At 40.8% G+C, this 10,978-nt stretch overlaps 1 protein-coding gene across 1 annotated transcript in view; it reads left to right on the top strand.

The window, feature by feature from the left end:
- Window positions 1-5,298, top strand: part of RNGTT (RNA guanylyltransferase and 5'-phosphatase) — a 173,669-nt gene extending 168,371 nt beyond the window's left edge. Inside the window, exon 16 of the mRNA XM_040059755.2 lies at window positions 2,518-5,298. Within this exon, the coding sequence (XP_039915689.1) occupies window positions 2,518-2,681 (164 nt within the window). The 3' untranslated portion in view covers window positions 2,682-5,298. The remainder of the gene's footprint in view (window positions 1-2,517) is intronic.
- The last annotated feature ends 5,680 nt before the right edge of the window (window positions 5,299-10,978 follow it).

Genomic DNA, 10,978 nt, shown 5'->3' on the forward strand with positions numbered 1-10,978 from the left:
AAAGTTTTTATTTACAATAGCACCGCTTCAGCTGACATCAGTGCCTAGCATTGCGTTGGCTTGCTGGGATGTAATGCAGACTGGCACATTATGAGTGGAATTAGTTAAACAAAAAATCCATTAAAATGCCAAAATCATTATTTGGCAGATGGGCTAGAAAATTACTAGGAGAAAAATGTCATCTTGGGTTTCAACAATAGTTACACAAACAATGAAGCAGGGAAACTAATGAAAGGTGAGGGTATATTCATGCAGAGTTGTGAGACTTTTATGTTCCTCTACCAAAAAAATATTTTGCCAAGTATTGTAAATTAAAAGATGATACTTACTTTCAGATGAAGTGTAAGAGTTTGAGTAGAAGTGTGTGCAAGGCTGAGTAGCAATAAACATATTGATACTGACTTTTGTTAAGTGCCAAAATGAAGTTTAATCATATTTAAGACCATGCTAATTACTAGGGTTGATGTAGGATTTTCTCTAGACCCTTCTACTTGTATTTCTGCCTGAGCAGTGAGTAGATTTTCTTGAATAAACACAGTGTGGTCATTTTGCCAGGAGATAATAAATCTGGTGGCACCTTAGGGAACTAGCACAGAATGTAGCTGAAATACTTGCTGAGCAGTCCTGTCAGGAAAAAGGAATGGACCACAAAAGTCATACAAGTACAATGACATCTCTTTGTGACCATGACCTAAATTTTTCTTCTCTGGTTTACCTTAGCATTTCAATAGCTGTTTTTTTCCTGGAGGTTTTTGTTTTATTTGTTTGTTTGTTTGTTTGTTTTTATGAACAGCATATTCTTCTTTTCTTCATTCTTAAGAGCATATGTATTTGTCCTTCTTCTCTTCTCATTTTCTCCATTTGTAGAGCACTTTTGTTATTCCTGACCTTTTTTCCCCCAAAACACAGTGAACTTCATAAAATATAAAAGGAGAAGAAAATTAAATGCTATAGGAAGAATTTTTAAGGTATATTTCAAATTTTCTATAGGAATTTTCAGAACAGGAAGCTTTGGCTTTGAGTTTTCACTTTTGATCATTTGTCAGAAACTCCAGAAGTTATAATTTTATCATTTGAGACTTCTTTCTCTAGATCCTCTCTCCTCTATTAGCTTTCCCTTGATGAAAAATGCTATTTATTTTTCCCCATGGTTGAAAGAGCAACAAAGTACACATCTGTCTGAATCTTTCTTTTGGATTTTGTTAGGTTTCAAATTGAAAACAGGAGGTCTTTTTGAGTTATTAAGCTGAGGCAGCGCTCAAAAGTTGATACTGAGTTACACCAGTTGCCATGTGACTCGAATTCTGTTCCTAAATTACTGGTAATCATAATGCTTCCTGACAGCTAAAGTCAAATACTGTGCAACTCTTAAAGCACTATTTCCTCAAAAATAGTGAGATAATTAAAAATAAATCTAGAAAGGCACTTTATTAATTGTAAAGTAATCCTTTGGTTCTGGTATGCTGCAGGAAAGAAAGGAATGCTTTTGAGAATCATTGTTATTCGTAGCAATGCTACATTGCATGTACATTTTAAGGAGTCCTAATGTTTAGTACTCTAGGGGGTCAGTAGATTGTTTTGCATGAAAATTACATCCTTACTGTGGCCAGCCCTTACATGATATCAGTTATCCTCTAATAATCTTGTGCTTTCTTCCAAGATAGTTGTAGGTTTCCCACTTAATTTCGTGCTCCTTTTTTCTTTTTTTTTTTTTTTTATCCTCTTAAGTCAGGAGGATTAATTAGAGGAATACAAAGTTATATAGGAAAGAATAAAAAATAATTCATTTGTTTCAAATGAAGTAAGCCTATTTATTTGTTTCATAAAATCCCATGGGCTATGACTTACAAACTGTGGTCTGGGGAGTCATGTTAAGTACCCCAGGAGTGCCTGTGCACATGTGCCTTGGCCACCATACTGCACCGTGGCTGCTCCTCTACCATATGGTCTGATTTTCTAGACATGCCTTTTGCTTGGTGTCAAGTCTTTCTGCCCCATGAAGGTATACAGATTAAAAAAAAGGGCTGTGCATTGGAGGTTTAAGGCATTTATAGAACTTATTGGTGAAAAAAATAAGCTACCATAATTCAGACATTTTCAATATTAGCAGCCAGTCTAGTTTCCACCTGCTTGGATTTGATGTTGTTTCAAAGCCATGTCTCACAAGGCCTTTGTTGCTGTTCCTTGCCTCAATAGGATGTTAGATCTTGGTGGTTTTATAGTTCCTTCAGGAAGCCTTACACACACACACACACACACACACACACACACAAGCCTTTAGTTTGTTTTAGAAAGAGAGACTCCCATGAGAGTAGAGGCCCACGGCATTGCTTTGCTCTCTGGGGACCAGAGCAGAGATTCCTGACTCCAGACACAACCACCTTGTCAAAGCCTGTGTTTAAGGCTTAGTACTTGAGCCAGAGTATGTTTTTATTTCGCCAAGAGGGGGTGAAGTTATTGAAGTGCCAACTAGAACAAATCGGTTTAGTTACATGAGAATGTGTTCTTTGTTCCCAGCTGTCTGCAACAGCATCCAGAATCCGGTGACGAAGGAGATGCTGTTTGAGTTCATCGACCGCTGTGCGGCAGCTTCCCAAGGACAGACGCGGAAGCACCACCTTGACCCTGACACTGAACTCATGCCACCCCCGCCGCCCAAAAGGCCTCGTAGCATAACATAGGGTCTTGGTCTCAGAGGCTCGTGTGTGTACAGTTCTACAGAAGGTGACACGCAAGTGTGAAGGCTGGGAAAACAGAGATCTGAATTGCTGTAAATACTTGTGTGTGTTTTTTGAGTTTGGTTCTCGTTTTGTTTTGGTTTTCCAAATTCCACATACAAATGGACGTTGTTTTGTAACGGATAAATTCAACCTTACATTATGGTATTTGAAGATTAAATTTCCAAAGGTTTAGACAAGAACCAAGTACAATGAAGTCAGTGGAAAGCTGCCTTGTTTATATATGGATCTCTTTTCACCTTTAATTTATAATGTCAGCAATCCGGAACTGAGGAAATATTGGGATGCTGTACTTTTTAGGAGCCGTGTTTAAAAAAAACAGAAGTGTTTTTTTTTACTCTTGTTATTAAACTGGCTGTGATTTGTCACCCATAGTATAACAGATCATAGTTTCCCTGCATTTCTGAGATTTGTGTTTAACAGCAAACAGCAATGTTGTGTTCTCTGTTGATTAAAAACTAAGCCGCCTTAGATTACTCTAATTTCAAAATTAGCTGGGTTTTTGTTGTTGAAATATTAAAAAAGTGAATTCTTCTTGTAAATAGTGTCCCTTTGAAACAAGGGAATGTGCTGGATGTTTGCTTTTTTCCCCACGTTTGAACCTAATGCCAAATGTATAGTGGGCTGATTTTAGCTTTTCCTTTTTATCTGTAGATCAGAAATGTACCAAATCCTTAGTATTAAGGTCTCTGTTGAAGAGACTTTTTCTAGTACAGGGCTTAGTTCTCCACAGTGATAGCATTGTAAATACTACTAAAAAGTACACATCACTGTGATATGCAGGAGTAATACGCAGTGCTGATAATGAAGTCTTGCATCCAGGCACAAAATGGCAAAAACAAATGCCAGGCAACTCCTGTGTAAAGGAGAATGTAGTTTCAGTGGAAGAGAGCTACATCAGACGGAAAGTCTCTGATTTACATAATTGCAGGGCAAAAAGTAAGTAATTTTGGGGTGGGGGATGAATGTCCCAGGGAACAGGACGCTCATTTTCAAAGATGGGGTTGGCTGTCCTGTGGCAATGTGCTCATCCTCTGGCTGACTTTTCTTTCTTACCAAATGAAGAAGCACGTGAATGCCCTAATGGCTTTTGTTGCAGCGGACTGGCAGATGTTCGTAATATTAGTTTTGAGAAGCTGCCGTCTGGCTGTCTAAGGGAGGAGTTGTTCTGAGCTGGGATTAATTGGAAACCAAATGCAGATTTTAAAGTTTACTATCCATTTATCAAGCAGGGATTGAATTGGCTCTTTCTATCATTTACTTAGTGTATGAGTCATCCATCCATTCAGTAGTCTGATTAGTGAAGGTCACTAATTTGTTAAAACTAAAATGCATTTCTGTTTAAATGAGTTTTCATGTTTGTAAACAAAATTTACTCCTTTTTTTAATTTTTTTTTTTTTTTCTATATGAAAACTTTATGACTTTGCACACGGCATCATTTAGATGGCATTCTTGGTTTCTCTTTCTGGGATATTTCATATGTGTTTTAGAGAACTGAAGGAGCTATACGTTACTTTTTATACTATGGTAAAACTTGAGGGGAAAAAATGCTTTCATCAAAGTTCTTTTTTTCAACTGTACATAGTTTCTGCACGTTATCTATTGAAAAGATATAATATCACCTATGCAAGGTTGCAAAATGATCTCTTAAAAAGAGCCTTATTAATTTGATGTGAAAACCTATGCATCCTCTGTGCATCTTGCATCGAAACACGCAGTTAATTATTTCTTTGCTCGGTATGAATAATTTCCCCCAGATTATACTTGTCAGTGAAATTGTCATAACATACTTTGTCACTGATCTCCATGGTTCATGGCAATTGCAGTGTGGATGATGATTACAGCCTTCTCCGTGAGGCTAGACATTTCATTTCTTAAAGAATGTGTCCAGGTTATTTCCGTCTTTCTCCTGCCCAGCTCTTGCATCTTGTATTTCAACAAGACCTAGCTTCTGATTTACCTTTTACTTCATTGTTGCAGCACTGCAAGCTGTCTTCCATGTGCATTCCACTAAGTCCATATATGTGTTTTGGCCCTTGTATTTTGGCAGTGTCTTTTTTCCCACTCTTGATTTGAAATGGATATTTTGAAAGAGTAATGATTCTGAGAAGGTACAGAGCTCCATGTTCACATTTGGCTGTCAAACTCATCTTGCACTGTGACCTGTAGCTTTTCAGAGAGGTCAATCACCTTTGCTTTTTTGGAAGCGGAGACTCCTGGGGAAGGTTTGAATGAAGGTGGTGGAAACAAATGGACTTCTACTTGGACCAGATGAGTTTAATGCTGTGAGAAATGCAAACCTCCTTTCTCTGCTACTAGATATTCAAGAGATTGAAGCTAAAAAGCAAAGAAGAGTCTGTGCCAGGAAAATAATGATGGTGATGAAAAACAATACCCTGACTTGTCTACTTTTTGGTGTACAGCGTGAATTCATCTGCTGTTTTGTCATTTGTTAAATATATAATTAAAATTTGGGTTAAGTGGAGTTTCCAGAAAATGTAAGTACATTCCTCTAAAAACTGTGTATTAAGTATTTTAATAAAGTCAATGGTTTAAAATTCTTTCCCTAAAGATGTATTTGCTTGTGATGCCATTCCAGTGGTACTGTGGTACCAGTGCAAAGTACAAGGATATCTCAGTGTTACTGGTGTTTGGTCCTCCAAGAAAATGATCCACATTTTTCAGTGGCTTTTCTCTGAGGTAGGAGCCCCCCAGCCCAGCGTTGGCCATGATCCATTGTGCCCTTTTTGATCTTGCTGCGAACAGAACCAGAAGGAAACCAATTGGTGCCTGAAGTACATCTTCTGTGAGAGGCTAATATTATGTAGCTTATCCATTCAGTGTTAAGTGCAGCTGCATGAAAAGTTGTGCAAGAGTTCTGCAGGAGTCTTCCCTGACAATTTATCTTCAGCATGACCCTACAGCTGGTAGCCCACCTACTTGGATCAGCTCCTGGACATGTAATGAGACAGTTTCCTTTTTCAAGTTGCAGCTGTCTAGGTGGCACTTTTCAGGAAAGCCTCTCTTGATGTTGTAATTTCTTTCTAATTAATATCCTGCCTCCACTGCTGTTATGTTCTTGTTACATGTGTGATTCTTGTGCTACTTCTCTCAACTGTTTCTGACTTTTCAGTGCTTTGGTGCGAATGCCAAACCAGATCTGACATTTGAGCACAGCAGGAGAAGTACGGTAACTTCTCTATCCCCTGCTCAATCCTCTGCTCTCTATGCATTAAGGAGGGGGATTGATGTGCCTGGGCCAGCACGTCACACTGTGTAGTTTGTGTTGGCTTGGTTGTTCACTGGAGCAGTCCTTCAGGACCCCTGCTTCTCTGCATAGCAGCTCTTCACTTCTGTGCCTAAGAGGTGTGACTTTATATTTGCATAATGTGTAAGGCGTAATTTTCGCTTACAACCTCAGAGTATTCTCGAAGGTGATGGCGCAGCAAGGTAATTTCCTAGGATTCATCTGTACTCAGCAGAGAGAGAAAGGGAGCTGAAATAAGATTTGTTCCTCTTGCATCTCTCATGCAGATTTTTATCTCTTCAATGCTTCCTCTCAATTCTTTCTCAATCAGTATGATGTGTCACATTCTGTGTTACTCCCCTGTGTTATTAGGATTTTGTGAGCGAAGTGTTAAATATTTTTATTTCATAGCATTGAAACTCTTGAAATGTCAGTTAAATTTATAAGGTCATTAAAAATATCCAATTAGTTGGTCAAGAGCTATTTATTTTCAATAGATTATATTGCTTTCCTTTAGTCCTCTGTCATGGTTTAACCCCAGCCAGCAGCCAAGCCCCACACAGCTGCTGCTAAATCCAGGCAGTCCTGCTAACTTGAATGGGAGTAACATTTGGCTGAAATGCTTTAAATAACCAGACCACTTCTGTCCTATGCTAAGGCATGAGGTTTGCTCTCACTTTGCCTAGGGGCTGCTGCAGCTTCCAAGGCTCACAAACCCTGCAGGGGTTAGATTTCACCTGTACCCTTTCATTTTCAGTGACAAGTTTCTACGCTCTGTGCTTCTGGCGCAGTTCCCCAAGCTTGGGTTCCTCCTTGCACCTACCTACCTGCTTTTCCATTTGTCCCACAGTCAGGTGTGAGACTGAGAGAAACCTGTGCCCTGTCACTGACCCCCCACTCATTCTTTGAGGGCAGTTCTCCACTCTGAGCCTGTGTGCTCATCCCTGTATGACCGACCCCAGCCTTGAGGATCAATGGTAGGGCAGCACTGTCCCTGTCAGTCGTGCTTGCACAGGGAAATCAAAGCAGCCTCTACCAGCTGTGACAGTGTTCATTGTATGAGCAAGGAGCTCTTTTCCCCTTCCCTCCCTCATGACCCCATCTCCCTATTTCATGTACAAACAAAGGTAAGACATACTCTTTACACTGACATCTGGATAAATTAGCTAATGTTTGCAGTGGGAGTATAGGTTAGCGCTCTTTCTGCTTCCCTGGTGAGAGTCTGCTGAGCTTCTGCGGAGATCTGTAGGGCTGAGGTTGGAGGTTGATTGAGACATTTACAAAACAGTTTTCCCTCAGCTGGGGCTCATTTTAATCTGGTTTATTTCAATCCAGATTCAGCAGTGGGGGGGAGCGCATGAGCATGAACCTTTCAGTGATGTTCATGCATCCAGAGGCGTGAAAATATAGAAGACAGTGAACTTGATGAGGGAACAATAATACTAGTTTCTTCTGGTGTTACAAAGAAACCTAAAGTAAAATTTAAGTGCAAACCATTTCCACTTCTCTTAGCGCTGAATGTAAAAACAATAGACATTTTTAATCAAATTATAGTCAAATTGACTCTCATTATAGGAATTTATTTCATCAGAAATACTGTTCATCTCTCCTTTCTCCTTCCTCTACCCTCAGTGTCTTTGTGTCTATTTGACTAGCAGAAAGCATACTAATTGGGTTCAGGAGCATTCATCTATGATGCTTTGAGAAAATTAAGTTTTGATTAACTCTTCTACTCAGAACTTCCTCTAATGTGGGGAGACGATAAAATTATCATATGAAATAGGTCTGTATAAATGCCAAGTATGTAACACTGGAGGAACAGTATTTTGTTATTGAAACATTCTTCAAAAGTTTCTGAACTAATTTAATCATCAATGTATGGGAAACTTTAATCCAAATGGTAAAAAATTCCATTCAAAAAGATAAGATGATTCAACAGAAAAAGCTTGGAAGAAGAGTACAAATTTCTACAGACTGCTGTGGGTGCAGGAGGGGATGCTGAGTGTTTCTATGTCAAGAAAATCAGTGCATTGCTGTGGGAGCAACTGGAGACCAGGCAGCAATACAGAGGACACCATACAGATGCTACGAGTTTGGTCTTGTGGAGCAAAGGGCATTAAAGGCAGCCAGGACTGATCGTATCTCGTGCACAAAAGAGGAAGGGAAGAAGTAGAATAATAGATGGCACTGGGAGTAGGGAACTCCAGTGGAAAGATGAGAGCAGAGCAGACATCAGTGACACTCAGAAAAGAGGCATTTACACAGGAAAAGAAATTGGTGAGCAGGGAAAGCAGAACAAGAGGCAGCAAGGGCTGGCATGAGGAGTGAGGACCTACCCTGGAGCCAGGAGACTCAGGTGCACTGCCGAGAGAGAGGGCTGGCAACAGCGAGGGAGGACCAAGAGCCGGCGTGTTCGTGATGAGTTTCTAAAAGATCAGAGTTACAGGTGAGACATTTTTATTCTCTTAGCAGCTGTGCTATTCCTGAGCTCCAAAAACTTGGGGGTACAATTACATCCTTAGGCATGAGCACACTCCCATATCACTGGGAGAAGCACAGTGAACGTGAGACACACCTCTGCATGACAGCACAAGGGCATGGAGACTCTTTTGAGCCCTTTCTAGGTAAATATGCTATGTGAACTCATGTGCAGAGCCAATAGAGCTCCTCGTTACAGATTTTACAGATTTTGCAGCAGCTGGGTATGGCCTTGGCCTTCCTGCTGCCTACCCTGGCTGCACGGCAAGGGCAAATTGGACTCTCAAGTTGGGGCATGTGGTGTCAGGGGATTACATGCTCCACTTTCCTCTTACCTCATATCCTGCCAATAGAAATACACACATTTTACCTGTGTATGTATTAATTTACATGAATTAATTAATTTAAGATGAAGAACTGAGCAGACTCCAGGACTGGAGAGGTAAAAGAATAAATGCCGGGTGGCTATCTGCCAAATACTGTTCTGGTAAACTCCAGATTAAGAAGCCTCATAAATGTGCCACAAACATGGCTATGTATTATTTCTGATGAAGCGGAACAAGAGAAAAGCAAGTCTGCTGAGGGGTCTAGCATTGTAAGAACAAGAGGACACATTCAGAGTGGCACAGAAGGAGTGCAAAACCAGAAATATGTCTCTTTCCAGGCTAAACAAAATCTGTAACTTATAATGAGGTAAGATAAGAATAGAAACCCAGTCTTAGTTTGAATTCCCCCTGTCAGTTTGCTTGGCAGTCAGTCCTGTTTCATTGTATATTTTAGTACTTATAATCTCCTTTGGTTCAGTTTATAGACTATTGTATGCAAGATCTTTTTAATGAAGAATTCTGGTTTGACATCATGGAGGTTTGAGACCCATAAAATAACTGCTTGGAAAGCACTTAGGAGCAAAACAAGTCTCTTTCCTCCATCAGGCAGTGAAAAACGTCTCTGAAAGGTTTTCTGGTCTTTAAGCTGTGGTCTTCCAGAATAATTTACTTTCTCCTGCCATGGTAGTTTGTTCTTTTAACAGAAAAGATTTAGAATGTTACTCTTTGGCTGAGAAATCAATCATATGAAATCGATGATAATTCCACCGCCAGGTAATACTTATCCGTGTGAGTCAGTGACCTGCTGGTATTCTGCAAAAATAATCTACAGCAGGCAAATGCTGTAGTTTGAGGCAGTCATGGTTGGCTTTGTGCATTTCACCATTTGCTGCTTTTGTCAAATCCGTGTGTTTTATCCCTGCAAGCAAGAGGAGCCTGTGCCAGCCAGTGCAACCAGCAGCTGGCCTTTCACTTCCTTTTACAAACGTCAAGCAGAAAAGCACAACCTCCTTTGGTTTTGGTGTCACAGCCAAGTAATTTTTCAAAAGTGCACGTAGCTAAATGACGATGATGATTTCCTGTTGCTGAGCCTGGTGCACCCATTAGAAGTGCTGCTGGACTCTCCCTCAATGTGGGAAGAGCTGTCTGTGCAGCCCACCAGGCACAGTGAGAGCAGTGTGACTGCATTAAGGAAAAAGCTGGTGATGCACCCTTCTTTGCAGCCCAATCTCCTCCAGAATTTGCAGCAGTAAAAGTAGAAATTGGCTTTTTCCACTGTGGCCTTACAAGAGTGTTGTCCCATGGAGGTGACCGAGACGTTTGGACACTGACAGGCTTATGTGTGTTTCCCCACTGCACAGCTTTGGACTGCACAGCTTGGTAATCCTCTTCAGTTCCCTGGACTGGGGCTGGAGGCTTTAGAGGAGAAAGGCACAGGTGTCTGAAGGAGGTGTTTTGGTCTGATGGGGTGGCAAAATACTCCTCTTCCTTTCCCTCCAGGGCACCACTTTATCAGCAGGGAAGGCAGGTTGGTCCCAGGGGAACAGTTTAGCTCCAGTGAGAGGTGAAGTGCATGGCTGGGTCATCCTGACTAGTGGAAATGGGCTGACAGTCCAACAGTAAAAAGTATGCAGGCACACAGGTCTGAAGTGAAAGGAGGTCATTTTCAGCTACAGCTTTGCAGTTATCAGCTCCTATAACTCTTCTGTCTTCAATTTACAGGAGCCGCAAAGCCCTTGACACAGAGTGGCTGCGCAAGTACTATGGCCTTGCGGATTTGTGTATAATAACTGTTGGCCTTTTGAAATCTGTCTGTGCCACTGAGGCTTCTTGATGCTTCACAGAAAATTAGGGACATGCTCATTAAGATTTGGTCATGCTGGCCCAGAGCTGTGAAGGAACAGGGAGTGATCATGAGGTGTGCAGAAATGGAATGAGAACAGTGGCCTGTGACACTGGGACTCCTCACCCTATTGATGGAGAAAGGAGTAGAGCCTATGTACCTGTGTCTCTGTGGAGCACTGTGCAGCAGATACCAAAAGACTGCAACATCTGCTAATGATATCTTAAAGGAAGAAAAAGTTCAGCTCTCATTGGTTATGAAATTCAAAATTTACTGCATTATGTAGTAGCTCATGTTCAATCCATAGGCAAAATATTTTCTGCCTTTGTGGAGATTTGACAAAAA

The sequence above is a fragment of the Hirundo rustica genome, chromosome 3, assembly GCF_015227805.2.
Source record: "Hirundo rustica isolate bHirRus1 chromosome 3, bHirRus1.pri.v3, whole genome shotgun sequence".
In the NCBI taxonomy this organism is placed as follows: Eukaryota; Metazoa; Chordata; class Aves; order Passeriformes; family Hirundinidae; genus Hirundo; species Hirundo rustica.